Source organism: Gavia stellata, chromosome 1 (assembly GCF_030936135.1).
Source record: "Gavia stellata isolate bGavSte3 chromosome 1, bGavSte3.hap2, whole genome shotgun sequence".
Taxonomy (NCBI): Eukaryota; Metazoa; Chordata; class Aves; order Gaviiformes; family Gaviidae; genus Gavia; species Gavia stellata.
The window spans coordinates 25,361,700-25,380,862 of record NC_082594.1 but is presented as its reverse complement, the minus strand read 5'-3'; the positions used below and the strand labels follow the sequence as shown (position 1 = coordinate 25,380,862).

General features: G+C 40.2%; 1 protein-coding gene across 1 annotated transcript in view; it reads right to left on the bottom strand.

Moving 5' to 3' along the window:
* Positions 1–19,163, bottom strand: part of KL (klotho) — a 51,114-nt gene that overhangs the window by 949 nt on the left and 31,002 nt on the right. The window contains exons 3-5 of the mRNA XM_059826056.1: positions 13,759–14,269; positions 7,270–7,538; positions 3,539–4,655 (exon numbers count right to left, since the gene is read on the bottom strand). Of these exons, the coding sequence (XP_059682039.1) occupies positions 3,539–4,655; positions 7,270–7,538; positions 13,759–14,269 (1,897 nt within the window). The remainder of the gene's footprint in view (positions 1–3,538; positions 4,656–7,269; positions 7,539–13,758; positions 14,270–19,163) is intronic.

The following is a 19,163-nucleotide window of genomic DNA, read 5'->3' as shown; positions in this document are numbered from 1 at the left end:
TTTATTAAGAACATGTCCACAATCCATTCTGCTAACTTGGCTACCAGAAAAGGTCCAGCAGCTGGAGCATTAACCTTGAGCCATCAGTCCTATTTGACCAAACCCATCAATCCATAGTAGTAAACACAAACTGTAATACTTATCTCTCAAAATCACTACTTTTAACAAATCAAAGCAACAACTTCTAGCAGATGAACACAGGACTGAAAGCTAACAGTTACTGAATTTTCATACATCTCTGAAAATAATTCTTTCTGCAGCCACACGCAAGACATTTAGCACCTCTAACCTACTTTTCATGTGTAAAATGAAATAATATTTACCTGCCCTTTTACAGAGCTGCTACCCAGGATAATTAGTTTGTGTTTGTAAAACCGCGTGTGGATTTAACGGTGTTACATAAATGGTTACTGCCGTTCTTTGTTTTCAATTGGCAAAGATGTACTTAAACAGTGTATGAAGCACTTAAAAATATAGCCTCAGTCCAAAGGGTCCTGTACTGTATTCTGGAATCATTTATCTGCACAAACCTGTCGGCTCCCCTGGAACAATGCAGGTGAGCAACATCACATACATAAATGCTGCCACGTGCAGTCCCTGAAACCAGCTGGAGAAAGAAGGCAGAATAGGAACTTTAAGGCAAGAGCACACATGTACCAAATCCCCTCTCATTCCTCTCCAGTGTGACACTGTGGTAAGGACATAAGATCTGTAATTCATCTCAGTTACTGCACAGGGTCTTGCAGAAAAAATGCAAGTTTTGGAGAAACCTGAATCAGTCATGATGCCAAGGTTAAGAGCTTGCTCCCTGTGTAAGGACAAGATGGACAAAAGCACAATACCAGAGCGGGAGATGAAAAGAGAATGAAAAAGCTGGTACTACTGATGGACCAAACACTATGGAGGAGTGTGTGATGTCAAAAGTGGGAGAGTGAGCTTTAGGGCAAGTTGGCAGGGACATACTCATCTATGACAAAGAAGGTGGAAAGATAGGAAAACATGGCTTACATGTGATGGTTAAGTTGAAAAACATAGGACCTATTTCCAGGCTGGATAGAAGAGAGGAGAAGGATGTGATTGGGGAAGACGGGTACCAGATCAGTACAAATGACAAAGTTCTGTAAAAAACAGGGGGATGTGCAAGTGTTCTGGCTAATGGGAACTGGGAGAAAAGCCTATATCCATACACGCTTTGAAAACATAAGTGCCAAGAACTGTTACGGTCTAAAGTGGTAGGAAGGAGAGAAGCAAATATAGCCAAGACATATTTTTTAACTATAGATGCAGAAAACATGCAGCCAGTGCTTCAAAATGCTGGAGAAGGCACTCTTGGGCACTTAATATTGATGTTCAGTAATTCGTGAAAGAGGTGGAAATTACAGAGGAGGAAGTCAAAGCCAATACTTAACAGAGTGGGCAGGATGACCTAGCAAATTATGGAACTGCCAGCTATGCTTCACTACCTAGCAAAAGAGTAGAATAGATTATGTAAGGCTTGATAAATAAGAATTACAGGAATATATACGATTAATGCCGATCAGCTTAGCTTTATGAAAAATAAATCTTTTCAAACTAACTTGACAACTTTTTCATGAGATCAGCAGATCAATAAAAGTAATGATGTTTGATGTAATATAAATAGAACTTCACAAGGCAACTAACTTGGTATTATATGGTGTCTGGATCAAGCAAATAGAATGTTACAAGGTCAAGGGGAGCCCGTAATAAACAGATTTCAACTGGTCTCAAATAGAACTAGGTAAGTAAGTGTCACTGCAGGTAAGTAAGTGTCACAGCAGGTGTATTTCTACTGTGGTCATGGAGATTGGCTTTTAGCCCTAAGAGCCTATCGCTCTCTACAATTACCTGAAAGGAGGTTGCAGAGAGGTGGGTGTTGGTCTCTTCTCCCAAGTGACTAGCGATAGGACAAGAGGAAATGGCCTCAAGTTGCGCCAGGGGAGGTTTAGGCTGGATATTAGGAAACATTTCTTTACTGAGAGAGTGGTGAGACACTGGAATAAACTGCCCAGGGAAGTGGTGGAGTCACCATCCCTGCGGGTGTTCAAAGAACGTGTGGACGAGGCATTGTGGGACATGGTTTAATGGGCATGGTGGTGTTAGTTGATGGTTGGACTTGATGATCTTACAGGTCTTTTCCAACCTTAATGATTCTGTGTGGTTCTGTGTGTGATATTTAATGATCTTAAATACAACAGCAACCTGAAAGAAAAGTAAATCTATTTCTCACAAAGTCTGCAAATAACACAAAGAATAGGGACATAATTTAGCTAGTGTAGCAAGCTTTGCACAAGCAAGCAACTGGCATTTGAACATGACCAAATGTGAAGATGTCAAAGAACAAGCAGACCGTACTTTGGTAGAGGAAGTTCTGCCTGGGGGGCAGGAATCTGTAACCAAGTTTGAAATCTCAGTAGATAACCACAGAGTGTGTGTAACCAACCTGCTGCCACGGCCAAAAGGGCTAATGGGCTGCTTAGGTGTACAGAAGAGGAGTAAAAGGGTAAGAGGTTACGTTACATCTGCCTGAGATACAGGTGTGGCTGTGGCAGGAACAGTCTGTCCAGGTCTGGATTTAAACCTCTGAAGAAGAATGCTGGCAAATGAGAAAAAGCTTAATAATTGAAAGCTTCAAAATGATGTTTTATAGTAAGGGACACAAAGAGCTTTGTCTGTGCTATTGATCAAACAGATAAATGAGCAAGAGCTTATTTTCTGTTTGTGAATACCTACACAAGTAAAATACATGGAAATGCACAATAAAATGGCATAAAGCTGAAGCTAAAAAAATTAATATTAGAAGTAAGATTTTCATATATCTATATATACACTTATATATAAAACCAGTAAATAATTAGCCACTGCAACAGCTTAAAGTGAGATGTAGAAGATTCTTCATCAGCAAAAAAATTACGTCACTCAGGTCTTATGCTTTTCTAAAAAAAAAGTATGTGTTGTATGACAGGATGACTCAAAATGCCTTCTTTTTTGCCTTATAATTTATGAACCTTTGAGACAGAGAAGACGACTGGTTTGGGTTCTGAACAGCAGGACAGAGTCCAGGAAACGGCATAATGAGGTAGGTAGCTGAATTATTATGAAAAGCCAAGATCACTGTTGGATAAGATACAGAGACAGCTGAGGAACAGAACTCATATGCAGCCCTGAAGCACATCAGTGGAGAGAAGCAACAAAGCAAAACAACAGTAGACGTGCAATAAGAAGAAAATCTGACTAAATACATGTGGAGCTATTCACATACCATCTACTTAAATTTCTTGAATCCACAAAAAAGTTCTTCTGCTGTCTTATGCAGAATATGTGCAAGGTCAGTCTTCCTGATGTTTAGGAACACCAATCAATCATAAATCAAAAGAAAAACTATCTGTTACACTGTAGTAACATCTCATTTATGGAGTATTCTACATACGATTTCTTTTTTTAAAGTTAAACATACTCTATCACACACTGTATACTAATATTGGGACTTGTGACATACAAACCATCTATGGTTCCTTACCTTTTAAAGCTTCATTGATGTAATTCTGTATGTAATACACTCGGAGCTTATCATGCACCATATTCTGGTCATCGTCAATACCATTAGCCATAACATAAATTGGGACACTGCCATACTTTGATTTAACCCACTTGAGCAATTTACGCAGTCCCCAGGGCACTACTGCAGCTCTGCTGGGGGAGTGCAGCCATGTGATGTCATTGATCATTTGAGCTTCAAGATAGTGGTCATATTTTAGTGCGTCTTCTTTCTCCCAGCCCACGAGGGTAGTAGTGTAGTGACTTAAGGCAAAAAAATCAAAAGAGCCCTGGATTAACTTCTTTTCGCCTTCTGAGAAATAAGGCAAGTGGAAATTATACAGGTCAACACTATTTCTTCGGTGAAGCCATGCTCTCATCACCTGTGGGTAGTCACCATTTCCAAAGATGGGCTCTGCAAGCCAGCCAATGTCGAACTCTAAAATTCTGTCAGCAACTTCTTGGTCATTCCTGGAAAAGGGACAAGCTGGTTCCACCCAGTCAGCTTGCAGAGCTATAGATATTTTACCCTTCTGAGATCTCCTGAACTCTTTGTCATAAAGATGCCATGCTTTTGCATGGGCTTTCAACAGGTTGTGCCCTGCAGTGTACGTCAAGTTTTTCACAGATGGTTCATTCATTGTGATCCAAAATTTGACATGGTCCCCAAGACTTGTAAAGCAGAATTTGGCATACTCAACAAAAGCCTGAATGGTTTCTGGGTTTTCCCAAGCTCCATATTTGGCAAGGGAAACTGGAAGCTCTTGATTCTCAGCCGCAGGTTGCCATAAAGCAACAACAGGAGTTATATTAACTCTGAGAAGTTCACTAGCAAAACATTGATAATAATTTACAAGTGTGTGGTTGATTAGAGAAAGGTTACCTAAAGGAAGGATTAAGGACCATTTCAGTGAAAAATGAAAGTGTGTGACATGCATTTCCTGCAGAAGAGAGATCTGGAGCCTGATAGCAGCAAAGTCAACACAGTGACGTTTGCGTCTGGAGGTGGAAACTCCATCCACTTTAATAAGCTTCTTCGTCTGGTGAACATCCCACACATAAACATTAGAGTCAAGAAACTGGGCGGGTGTCGTGTCTACCTAGGTAGAATAAGAAACATACCAGATTCAAGCTGTTTGTTCCAGGCAGGTGGGAACATCATAACCATCAGATACAAGGTAGTAAAAGAGTATTGTAAGTCAAAACATTGCATTTAGCACCTCTCTCGCATTTCTGATACGATAACATCTCTGGCTCACGTGAATGAATTAATCTTCTGTTAACATGTGATGCCAGAAAAGTATCAAATCTATGTATCATTTTCATCCTGCTTTCCAAACAAGCTTATGCTAATGGTCACCATGTTTATATTTTCTCCATATTGCACCAGTCTGTATGGGAAACAAGGGATTGCTCAGGGATAAGGCATTAAACCTGAAACAGATCTCCAGAGAAGCAGATCTTCAGCAAAGACTACAGTAATTTTTAAAATGTTTTTCTTTCAAGATTAAGAAGCTATACCAAAGGGCCTACAGAGAGACTGCCTGTTGTAAATTACCCAGTAGCTTCTGTTTCAAGACCACTCCCTGAACGCAGTAAAAGAAATAATGAATGCAACATCATTTCTGTGTTCAGTTCTTTTCCTGACTATGATGAAAGATGAGTAATGCTCTGCACTTGATTTTTAGCATGAATTCAGTTGACAAGCAAAATTTTTCCTCTTGATAAAGACATCCTTTTTTATTTAACTCATACTGAACTCATTTCTAAGTTATTTCAGCAGGCTGTTGATGTCTGAAACACTTTTTTTTGGGGCCTCCGAATAAACCCACTATATGTCACTCCAACAATTAATGCATTTCCCGTAAGTCTTTGGGGCTTCAGATGTCGGAATTGCCTGTGTGACATGCTGGACACAGTAGAAGACGAGCTTCTCAAGGTCCCACAGAATTATGCTTTCACTTTTTGAAGAATATTGCAAACACAATAAAGACTAGAAAATGGAAAAGTGAGTTACTTAAAATAATGCACAGTGTAAAATCTCATCATCTCTAGCCTAACTCCTACAAGAAAGATCCAAACTACAAGATACTGGTCCCACAAGTGTTTATTTGTCTTCCCCCCACCCCGTTATTTTTTTTTTGTGCAAGGTTCCCCCTGAGTTCAGATTTCCTTGTCCTGCCCTCTGTTTGAAAAGCAGGTGTCAGCCTACAACCAGTGTTCAACTTGTAGCTGAGGCTCTGCAGACTGTATAAAGAAGCTGCTGAAAATCAGTTGCTATTTTCTCCGGAGAGGTCAGTACTGTGCTTATAGAATAAAGTAATAAAAAACAGCATGTCTGAGGGAAATTGCTTTTCTGGAGAATTGTCCCTTGTAGATTACTAAAGCATGCATTGCCACTAATACTGTGGCAATGCTGTCAAAAGAGTTTTTCCACTGTGATGCATCTACAAATCATGCTACCTAAGCCTTATAGCACAAAATGTTTGAACGGCCTTTTGAAATGAAAATATTCCATTTTGAAGGTTTTGGGGATGGGAGGGATTTTTTAACTGTCTTAGGCTGTCTGACTCTGCAACTTTATAGCTGTTATTGATCCTTAAGGCAGCAATTCCATTTCCAATTCTTAATCTATCTGGGAGCTAGGAGGATAATGAGTGTTCAATTTCTTGGGAAACGGTATACCAGGTAAGGAGGTTGCAGGATTTTTCAAGAGAACCAAGTCAGATCTTACTTTTGGAACGAGAAAAAAAAAAAAAACAACAAGCCCCCTATATGCTAGCCTTAAGAAAGATTACGTCTTTGTGGAAAATCTAAATTAAACATTCTGTTCTTGGATCCAGTCTCAGTGTTGAATTTAACTACACCTCTTTACTGTGGTTAGAGAAGCCCTAAAAGCCAAAACAGCATCTGAGAATTACAGAGCCAAACTGTTAAAGAGACCATAACTAAGCTACAATTTTTACACATGCTATGAAGTCTTAAAATTTGAAAGGTTCTCCTTTCAAGTATCAGATCTAGTTGAAATAAAGAGTGAGAGCTATGAACTGGATCCATGGTCTAGCTAGGTGCTGTTCAGGGGCACTGAAGCCTCAAAGTCAGACACAGTACTGCACAAAATGACAAGAAAGGAATACAGAAATTTAATCTAAACCTCATATTGTTTACTTTTTTTAACACAAAACCTCTCTAGCAAGGCTACCAGAATGTATATGCGTAAGATGTAGAAACATGCCACCGGAGCTTTAAGAGCTTTCAGGAAGTTTTCTAAAACATATATTATCACAGCAGACAAATATATTATCATTAAAATTATGGACATAAAAAAGCAGTAATATTTCCCATTTCATAGACTAGGACATTTGGAAATACACTTTAGCATATCTAATCAACTTCCATTCAAAAAGGACTGACTTCCAGTAACTGATCACATAACACGTCCAGGGAAGATGAGCATCAGACTGCTTTCAATTTCCGTATGTTTTTCTAAAATGTTATTTATTGTATCTCAATCTGACTGGATCCCCTTTGTCACACGCAGAAAGTCTAGCGAAGACTGAAAGACACAGCATTTGACACAAAAGCCTTGTACCCATCTCCTTGCAGCACTGCGGTAATATATATCGGCAAAGACACTCTATCCAGCAAATTTATCAATATGAACTTGTGCACTGATCTGGCTGGACAGCCTGTCGGCTTTATCATCAGACTCACCTGAATGTAGTTGTCAACAATTCCCCAAGAAAAGCCACAGGGAAAAATCCCTTCTATGGGCTGGTTTTCAGGCAAAGGTGGGAAGCCATTTTTTTCTATCAGCTTTTGATAGAACAAGACAGAAGATTTGGGCATCAACTTCTTGTCATGGCTTTGAAAATCAACATAAAACAATCCACGTCGAATGCTGTATCCCCTGTGCCATTCAAAGCCATCCAGGAGGGACCAGACTGTGTAGCCAAACACATTAACTCCGTCGTACCGGATGGCTGAGGAAAGAACAAAACCAACCTTACCGCAATGCTCATTTTTCCTCTGTAGATTACACTGTATCAGCAATGTTTGTGGCATTCATGTGTAAGAACAATGCAATAGGTCAGATAAGTTTAGTGGTGGACTAGGCAGTGTTAGTTTTACAGTTGGACTCGATGATCTTAAAGGTCTTTTCCAGTGTAAATGATTCTATGATTCTAAGTATGTCAGGGCCTGCCTCAAAGCCATTTCAGGGAAGATTTCAACTCCACTCAGGCAGCTGTCAGGGCATGGGCGCACTGTGCAAGGCAGTAGAGATACCTGGCTTGGCTTTAAAAAAGCCAGATTTAGAAAAAGAAGCAGTGCAGCAGTGGTTTGAGCAGTGCTGCTAATCAGGCAAGCCAAACCTTAGCCTCGGAGCGGCGCACGCTACACTTGAACTGTTTGCAGTAACTGAGCCAGTAACTGCGCTGCACTGCACTCTGCTAAGCACGCACTGCGGCTCACTCCGGGTAGCTTAAGTGCCGTTGATGCAGCACTACCCTGTATGCAAACAAACGTTATACTCGTTTTGATCCTTCCCTTCCACTGCAAATACATATTGAGAAAATCCTGACAACGCTTTTGGAGTGCTGACCACAGATTTTAAGTAGAAGTGATAATGCAGGAAGACCATCTTTATTTGATAATTCTGTCTCTTACATCTTTTATGGCATAGCATTTTCCAGCTTAAATATTTAAGGGTTTCTAAAAAGTTGTATACGTTCTAGGTCAACTCTTTGGCTTTTAAGAATCACCACACACTTTGTAGGTTAAAATCAGGGTCTACTGGCATCTGTTAGTATTGCCAGCTTTACGGTTTTATTTTGAGATTTCAAATAATACTCACTTGTAGTTGTATTAAACACTGAGATTCAGCAAAATGTTCCTAGTCAAGGCTTGACTTCAGGAAAGCACTAAAAAGTATGCTTATTTTAATTACATAATTAGACCCACCCTAATTCAGCAATGCATTTAAGCACATTCTTAAATGTTCTTTTGAACTCGAGTTTTGCTCTGTAGCCAGCAGAGTTTATCTTTATTACTCACCATCTTCCATCAACCCCAACTGGGTACTGACTGAACATAATATTTTCCAGCCTAGTAACACTGAAAGCGTTATTTCAGGCAACCAGAATATCAAGATCCTCATTTCCTGGTTTTATTAATGTACCTCATTACAATCAGTTATGAAGGACCACATGGATTCTTGATTGTAACCCTGTTAGAATCAATTAAATGAACTGCGGTTAAATAAGCAGTGAATTTGGCCCAGTCTCTATCAAAGGTCATGAGAAAATGTCTAAGGAAATGGAATATTTCTCCTCCTAAAGGCATCATTCTTTTGTGTTTGGCAAATGCCAGTATTTTTCTAACCTCTGCATGCATCCATGATGACATCTGTTGTACCAGCAGAGTAAAAGCCAATACAGGTCCACTTTGTGAACTGGTCTCAGTGAGATTTTATCTTTGAATAGCATCCCATCCTTCTGTAAGTCATCACACACCACTCCCACACATCCTGAGCACCTCATAAAAATTCTCCTCAAATCCTTCTTTAAAAATGTATTAACTTTTAAGTGTTACCTATGAAAGAAGCAACTCAAAAAAATTTTGGAAGTTCCAAAAAGTTTGGAAGTTTCAACCACAGTATCCCACATGAATCGCATGATACTGAAAAAAACACAATGAAAGTTATTGTCTTTTTTTTTTTCTTTTTCTTTTTCCTTTGTCTATCTCCCCTCTTTTTTGGTATGTTTGTTGGTATGCAAGCCAGGCTGACTGAAACCTAAACTGTCCTTGCTTCTGAAACTGTTTGGCTTTGTCCATACTACCTACTGGAAAGAACTCCTGACCTGAGCAACCCCCCACAGCATGCCTAGAAGTGTGCTACTGTGCCGGCCAAAACTCTGCCAGAATTGGGTTAAAAATTAAACAGCACTTCAGCTCACGCTCTGTTTAGCTCACTAGTATAGAAATAGTCCAAGGAAAATTGGCAGACCCATAAGCATCAAATACAGATCCTTAAAACCCTCTGCTCAGCTGCTGTCCAACCCCAGTGTGTGAAGGTGAGGTGTGTGAAGCCGGCAGCCCCTGCTTCCATGTGGAAGGTGCCCAAGGATCTATGTTTTGCCTCTGGACATGCCTGGGAATAGCTCGGTCAGAGGTCTGGCTGGTCCTGTTCTCCTTAAGACTCTTTGAATTCAGACCTGCTAACTCCCCAGATAATGACCTAACCCCTCAGCTTATCAACATGGCACAGAGGAGCTTGCATGCCCTCCTGGTCAACATGCTCCACTTTACAAGGAACAATCAATTTATTTGTTGCACCAGAGACAGAGCAGGGACGCGAATATGACCCTAGAGTAAGTGGTTAAATACCCACCCATGTGAGAAGACATGTCCAACCAATTAGTAGCTCTAATTAATATTTAACTACTTTATATTACAGCTCTATTTACTCTATGCAACCCTAAATGGTATTTGGGAAAAAAAAAAAAAGAAAGATGAATAATAGTACTAGTAAAAGGATTTAGGGCTGTGAATCCCAAATAAACAGACCCTTTCCCAGAGCCAAAAAAAAAAGAGAAAAGATGTACAGAGCTTTTCTACAGCATGCAGTGTCAGAATGAGCATCTACATCAGCACTTCAACTGAAATCAGGAGCACACTTTTGAGCACATCTCCCTCCTTATCACACATTGTTTCACATCACAGAGTGGTCTCAGGATGCATGACCTGGGTTCCTTTGGGGCAAAATTAATTCAGAAATGGGCTTCAGGAATGCACACAGTGGGGACACCAGGCCCTCAACACCAACTCTTTTTACTCTACAGGCTTGCTTCAACAGGGCTGCATTTACTTGTTAATGTAGATATAGAAATAAGCAGTTATGTCTGAAACAGTGCATATACACAATCAGGCAAAGATACTGGCCAGATCTAGGAAGCAGCAAACCCACATTTCTGTGGCCCTGGGTCTAAATTAATTACCCTCGCTTCTCAGTACTATAGCTCCAATGCCATTTTACTGCCCCATGACTGCTGGAGTGAATCTTGTGGTAACTAGCTCACAAATCTCTACATTACGGTGCTTTACTGCACTGGATAGACCTCTCCTAAGTCTCTGACAGAGACAACATCTGCCTTTGTCCTTGGTCTTTAATGTTGTCCAACAAGACTGCTCACAGCCAACATGATGCCTTTTGTGGATCTTTCTCAACTAAATTCCCCTAGGTATTGCATAAAGAACTTTGGTATTTACATTGGATTTTGCATATTCTAACAGGCAGAAGATTTGGGTGCAATAATTTTCATCACAGAATCATAAAATCACAGAATAGTTTGGGTTGGAAGGGACCTTTAAAGGTCATCTAGTGTAAACCCCCCTGCAATGAGCAGGGACATCTTCAGCTACATCAGGTTGCTCAGAGCCCCGTCCAACCTGACCTTGAATGTTTCCAGGGATGGGGCATCTACCACCTCTCTGGGCAACCTGTTCCAGTGTTTCACCACCCTCATCGTGAAAAATTTCGTCCTTATATCTAGTCTGAATCTACCCTCTTTTAGTTTAAAACCATTACCCCTTGTCCTATGGCAACAGGCCCTGCTAAAAAGTCTGTCCCCATCTTTCTTATAAGCTCCCTTTAAATATTGAAAGGCCATAACAGGGTCTCCCTGGAGCCTTCTCTTCTCCAGGCTGAACAACCCCAACTCTCAGCCTTTCCTCACAGGAGAAGTGTTCCATCTCTGATCATTTTTGTGGCCCTCCTCTGGACCTGCTCCAACAGGTCTGTGTCTTCCCTTTACTGAGGACTCCAGAGCTGGCTGCAGTACTCCAGGTGGGGTCTCACAAGAGCAGAGTAGAGGGGCAGAATCCCCTCCCTTGACCTGCTGGCCACACTTCTTTTGATGCAGCCTAGGATATGGTTGGCCTTCTGGGCTGTGAGCGCACATTGTCGGCCCATGCCCAGGTTTTCATCAAACAGTACCCTCAAGTCCTTCTCTGCAGGGCTGCTGTCAATCCCTTCATCCCCCAGCCTGTATTGATACCAGGAGTTACCCCGACCCAGATGCAGGACCTTGCACTTGGCCTTGTTGAACCTCATGAGGTTCACATAGGCCCACTTCTCAAGCTTGTCCAGGTCCCTCTGGATGGCATCCCATCCCTCAGGCGTGTCAACTGCACCACTCAGCTTGCTGTCATCTGCAAACTTGCTGAGGGTACACTCGATCCCACTGTCTGTGTCATTGATGAAGATATTAAACAGTATTGGTCCCAATACGGACCCCTGAGGGACACCGCTCATCACTGATCTCCATCTGGACATTGAGCCATTGACCTCTGGATGCGACCATCCAACCAATTCCTCATCCACTGAACAGTTCACTCATCCCTCCAACTTACAGAAAAGGATGTTGGGGAGGACCACGTTAAAATCCTTACAGAAGTCCAGATAGATGACATCCATAGCTCTTCCCTTGTCCACTAATGTAGTCACTCCATCATAGAAGGCCACTAGGTTGGTCAGGCAAGACTTGCCCTTGGTGAAGCCTTCCGGTCCTCCATGTGCCTTAGCATAGCTACGAGGAGGTTCTGTTCCATGATCTTCCCAGGCACAGAGGTGAGGCTGACAGGTTGGTAGTTCCCAGGGTCCTCCTTTCTACCCTTTTTAAAAATGGGTGCAATGTTTCCCTTTTCCCAGTCACCAGAGACTTCACCTGACTGCCATGACTTTTCAAATATCATGGAGAATGGCTTGGCAACTACATCAGCCAATTCCCTCAGGACTCTGGGATATTATCATAGTCCCTTCTGCAGATCCAGTCTGTCTCTGCTTTTTTTTTCTGTAAAAAGTTTAGCCAAGTCCTAGTATTCTTAAGTTAATATGACAAGATTACTGTTGTTGTTGCTTTTATTATTATTTACTGAGTGGCACATTAAAAGGAAAGAAAGTCTGTAAATTAAGATTGTTTCCAGTCAGCTGTGATTCAAAGGCAGATGCATGTATATATGTCCAGAAATTTACAAACTAAGCAGAAATATGGGTAACAGGAATATTACCTCTTCATGAAGATGAGCTCTCCATCTGACTTCGCACAAACTAGTAATACTGTATTTGCAACAGTTAGTAACTGTTTTGCATTCCATTCTTCCCATTTTGGATGCACTGGCTCATGTATTTATTCACCTTTTAATTTATTTGCAATAATTAGGTTTCTGGAATAGTAGATGAAACAAATGTGGGACACCTCTGCATCTTCGTGAGTGCTGGGAATAAAATAAAAGCCATTTTTGCCCATCCTCTGTACAAAAATGGCAATGTAACACAATGGCTATCTCATCTGAACAAATAGCTACAATAATACTGTTTTTAAAACCAGAACAGTAAACTGTAGACAAGTAAATAAATTATTAAATTGTAACTTAAGAAATTAAAAGACAATGATAGTGGCAATGGGAACCCCAACAACTTACTGATGACTACTAGGATTGAAAAAAATCTGTTTTGCCACGAGGAAACAGGAAAATAGAAAATAACTTTCATATAAGATAATGTATTTCTCTTACTGTTTGGAAAAAATAATAGGTTAACAATTTCAATAATTTATATCATATAATCTCAAACACAGATCCCCTTAAACTGATGTAAATTCAGATTATTGTGATTGATGTCCAGAGCTGTACCAATGAAAAATTTGTGCAAGGGCAACATTGAGATGCAGAATGAAAAGGTTCCAATTTTTCATTTCAAAATGTATTCTTTCTGCCTTATATTTTCTTCAGAGGATCTCCTGTTGCATAGTATTTACCTTCCCACATATGTATTCTTACATTTTGTACATATGCATTCATACACCTAAGATGTGGAAAGCAACTATTAATAAATAACACAGTAAATTTCCTTAAGACCATTGAAAGTATAGTTCACACATGTTTTGCACTTCCTCCCACCAAAGACAGCAGAAATTTTCCTACTGACTTCAACGACAGCAGCATCAAGCTCACCAAACATTAAGGGTCTTCAAGAGCTAAGAAGAACAAACCCAGGAAAGTGATTTGGAGTCTCGTTTCACAAGTGCCAAGATGAATGTTAAAGATCAAAATCAGTTTTCAGCCTGGTTCTTTAACAAGTCTCTGTACGCTATTTTGCATTATGATTTTGTCAAGCACATATTAATACAATCTCAGTCCTACCTTTTAAAGTTTCCATAATGAACTTTTTGAGATAGTAAATATATTTGGCATCATCTCTCTTGGTGCTACCAGAAACAAACCAGCCGTTCTCCACAATGAATATTTGGGGGTTGTTATATTCACTGCTTATCCAGTAAAGGAGCTGCCTCAGGCTTATTGATTCCAACTGCTGGAATTTCATATGAGAGTCCAAGAGCTGGAAACTCAGGGTAGCTCCAAAAGAAAGAGCAAAAAAGTCTGCTGTTCCCTTAATATACTTCTTCTCAACTTCACTGAATTCAGGCAATAGAGATGAGAGGTTGCTCCTCATGCTCTCTGGATAGTCACCATCAATAAATATGGGCTTAGCAAACCAGCCGAGCACAAAATCAAGGGATTTTTGACATTCTTTTATGTTTTTTTCAGTCATACGTTGCGGTTTTATCCAGTGGGAGCTAAGGGCAATGGACACTTTCCCTCTTTGAGTTGGACGAAAATGGTCATTGTAGAGATGCCAGACTTTAGCATGGGCCTGTTGAAAAGAAAGACCGTAATTAATGTACCTGAAATTCCATTTTAAGTAACACAATTAGTCTCAAGTACCGATGTCCAGTGTCACGTAGTAACCACATAAACACAGCATTTGAGGGCTTAGCCTTATTCATTCATCAACAGTTTACAACTCCTAAATTAACAACTTTTCTTTAGTACCATATATCAACTAGAAATCGCTAGTTGGTTGGGGAAAACAGTATTTCTGTTTTCCATGACATACTGTTCCAGGCACTGAACACACATTTGGTAGTTAGCTAGACACCTTTATCAACTTTTATTATTGAATTCAGACACAATTCCAGTATTTACGAAAATGAAAATGCATTTAACTAAACATGTTTCAAAGTATGTTTTCGTTATAGGAATACCACTTTATCTGTAGATTTACAGATACATAAAGAAGGAAGGTCTATTCTTAAAAACTGGCCAGATCTCTCAAACAATAAAAGACAAAGAAACACCCTTCAACTTATTCCTCTTTGAACAAGAACACACAGTATAGGAAAAACTACCAATCTGGATTTAAAAAAGTCTGGTGAAAAACAATTCACCACAGCTCCTGAAAAATTATTCCAACAATTCAATTTCATTTGTTTAATTAAAATTTGCTATTTACTTCTAGCATCAGATTTCAACCACTTGTCTCGGTATAATTTTATCTGTTACTGTGAGGAGATCTTTTCTATTGAATTTCTTTCCCGTGGTCTTACAGAGTCAGTTGAAACAGTCTCTTGATGCTCCCTTTGAAAGCTAAATAGATTAAGTTCCTGGAGCCTTGTATTATCTTCAGGCATAGCTTCAAGCCCTCTAACCATGGTCACTGCTCTCCTCTGATTCTTTTCCAATTTGTCATCATCTGTCTTAAACTGCAAAAGCAGGATTGGACAAAATATGCCAGTGGTAGTCTTGACAGCAATAAAACCAGAGACAATTTAATACACTATTTCTGCTTGTGTGGCCATAGCATTACACTGTGAGCATATGCTCATCTAAACTACCTTATCTCCGGAGCCCTTCACCATTTAAAGCACATTTTTTCTTTGCACCTACCTTATCAAAGAATTTTAACTGCTCTATGAATCAACATCCCATCTTTTCGTCATCTACACATTAGTAGAAATTGTAATGCTTTTTTCTAGGTCATTGATAAAAGGGTAAAAAATATGAGATCTATTCATTAGAATAAAGCCTACTTAATAACTATGCCCAATTTACATTTGCATTTTGAGACTTATCAGTTAGTATTTGTTCATATGTACTGTGATCACATGAACCTCCATTCTTGCCACACAAAGTCACAGGTGTGATTAATATATATGACAGATCATTAATCAAAATGTCACATGCATTTTTAGCCCTCCCTGGAATACAAGCCATATAGAAGGCCTTATAATTCCACTCCATGCAGTTGGTATGTTGGCAAATTCTATCATTAATGTATTGATAGCTACTGTTCACAGTTTCCTTTTCAAATGTATTGATAGCTACTGTTCACAGTTTCCTTTTCATACACTCTTACCTTCGAGCTTTGAATGACAACGATTTCAAGTTGCCAGCATTACTAGGAACATTAAGCAATTAAGATTATTAATCATTTTTGACATAGACACTGTTAATTACCCAGGAAAAATAATGAATTATATCATTCTACTGTTCCTGCAGAATTTAATTCTCACTGCTGGGAGAAAAACAATTGGAAGTGAAGGACACCTAAAGGTAAGATCAATAATCAAGGCTCAGTTCAGCTGCTCCCATACAGAAGCCTGCTGCCTTTGAGTCATCATGGGGTATATAAAACATCTGTGCAGATCTGACACCAGCTCTAGAGGACTAGACTCATGCCCTTTTAGAGTGGTCACCAAAATCCAAAGAGAACACTCTTGGAAACTGTGAATCACAGTACACACGTATGTGCATGTACTGAAGTTGCAAACTTCAATGTACATGCTCTCATTTATAATACATCAATAGCTCAAATAAATGTGATGCAGTCCTACCATCTGTCTATGGATTTTGATGCTAGTGAGAAACTAAATATAGTAACCACTTCAAAGTCTCATGTCAAAAATGAGAGCTGACCTAAGCACAGGCTTAATTTTACTTCACGCTGAAGCTCCATTACACTGATGAAAGAACAAAAGGCATTATGCACCATGACAAAAATGCTACACACCCAACACTTTAAATATGATTTTAAAAATACCATTGGGAACAAATGTGCCACCACTTCCAACTCAAATTTGCACACCCAAATTTTCCCTCATAAAGGTGCCATAGATTATTCCTCTGTTGGACCTGACTCATCTCCAGATTTCCTGTCTCAAATGTTAAGATACCACCATGCACACTCTCAGACACACAATTTCATCTTTCGCATCTGCACTTGCAAGTACGCTGCCCACCCATGGAGCCCCTCAAGGACTGTGGAGGACTTGTCCCATAACTCTCAGCCCTCCCCATTCCTATTAGTGGAGAGAGATCTTCCAGCATTTTAGTAGCTTTGATTCTACCATGAAGAAAGGAAGAAGGGAATCCCACAGGTTATCCCTCTACACAGGTAAGGAGGTGCTGTTTACTCCCTCGTTGCAATGACAAAATATGAAGTGTAGCAATGTGGAATTATCTCATTCAACTTTACTTTCTAAGCAAGTCATCTAGTTTGCCTCTGTAGAAAATGAGAATACTGTTGTCTAAGATACACAGGGTGAGTCACTCTTTGGGAGTCCATCTCTCTCCACTGGTGACAGACAAAACTTGTTACTAAGTTTAGATAAGACATGTTCTACGGACAGATGAAAAAGAGGCGAGAAGAAGCCCACTTAAATGTCTGTCCTCTGGAGTGTGCATGAAGTGGAATTATAGTATTTCCATAAAAAAACAGCTAAACATAGAAAATAGTGCATCAAAGGCCACAGGCTCTGTGGACATAAATTAATGAAGTAGTTCAAAACCACATAGAAATAAAGCTGGAAAAGCCAGTGACAAAGCAGAGAGCCTCTGGAAATCTGGGACATAATTCCTTTGCCTAAAATTCGGTGTCTAATGCAGTTTTAGAGACTTCAGAGTATTCCAGCCCGAATTCCAGACAGTTTCAGAAAGCTGTGAGTCTCCCATAAATCCTAACTCACATCTCAGCTCCACAGAGACACCCAGGATACTACAGAATGTGTTGAATGATAATTTGCACCTATACCTACCTTCAGGCAAATGAATCCCACTCCTAGGGTGGGACTCGTTTTGAGCTGAAGACACCTTATATTTTGCTGCCCACATGTGAGCGAGATGCCCAAGCTCCCACTATAGGCAATGGAGACCTCAGTCTCCACTCAGCTGCCTGAACACAGGCATCTAGTTGCCAATCCAGAACAATACAGGCCTAGGTCACATCTGCCATTTCCATGCAGATGTCCTAAATAGCCTGGGAAGTCTCACATGGCACTACTTATACCGAACTAAGGGGATCCCACTCTAAGTCAATCTACTCAATGGAGTCTAGCAAGTGATTCCCCAGTACAGTACAGCAGCCGGATCGTCACACTCAGCAGGACCACTACCTAGGTCCCAATAACTGTATGGATTAGCAGTAGGATTCAATGTAGGTGCCTAGACCTTTTTGAGATGTTTTACCTGAATGAGGCTGGCAGACATGACTGACGACCCAATGGGAGACCTTGGTCTTCTGAAGCAGCAACTGGAAGCCAGGCAGAATATTGTAGGGTAGCTCAAATGACACTCTACCTCTGCTGGGACAACGGAAACCTTGTAGATGTCTATCACATATAATGGGAGTTCAGCCTCCCAGATCACGTGCAGAGAAAACAAGTACGAACCAACCTACCATCAGTTCCTTTATATTTATCTGAAATCTTACTTCCTGATCTCAGTGACTTACCTGTTGGTACTTATTTTTATTTCACAGCTGACTAGGGCTAAGATCATGGCAAACAATACTACAGTACTTTTACTGTCACACAGCATGGTGACTCCATGCCCTGGTTTTGCAAGGAGCTGAGGGGTCTTACTTTGCTCCTTGTTAGCTCAGACAGGTCTGTAGTGCTGACAGATCACTTGACTTGACTGGAAAACCTTACTAAAAAAGGCTGGTTACAAACTGGCTCTAGAAAGGGCTGTGCAGTCACCCACATGTTATGAGCAGAACTAACTGCTAAAACCTGTATGCTGGTCTGCAGGCTGCTGAATTTGGGTAGTCTTGTCCTTATTACTTGCATTCGGGGAGTAGCACGTATTGTTAGACACCTTTTTGGGGGATACTAGCCTATATTATTGAACCTACTGAGACTTGAGCTAAACTGGTATTGGGAAAGCTGTGGATTAGGATGGGTGCTCTCTGTGATTACTAGTGTCTATTTTTCAGGAATAGACTGTCAGGAAAGCTTTCAAACAGCATTTACCTTACCCTTAAAGTGCTTTCATCACTAAGAAAACAATGAAGTTTTATATCACCATGAAAATGAAAAAAAGGCTCAAGATGTAATTTGTCCTTAGCTAAGCCTATCTGTATGTCTGTACTTCACTTATATTTCAGGCTCTGACACAGTCTCGTTTTTCAAGTTGATATGTTCTTCTTCCCCTGACTTTCCCACCCAATACACCTATTTGGACCATGCTTTACCTATACTCAACTCACGAAACTCTTGATATTGGTCATGTTTGATCAGCCTTAAAGAGATCTCTGTGTGAGTCAAAGTCAGTAATGCCAAAATCAATGCCTTGATGATGTGTCAAACACATTTCCAAGGCAGAAAAGCCCCCTGCAATGCTGTAGCATGGGCTAGTCCTACAAAGTTGAAATTCCTACAGTGATAGCAGAAATAATTTAACACAGGCAAACAGGTTTCACAATCTGACAC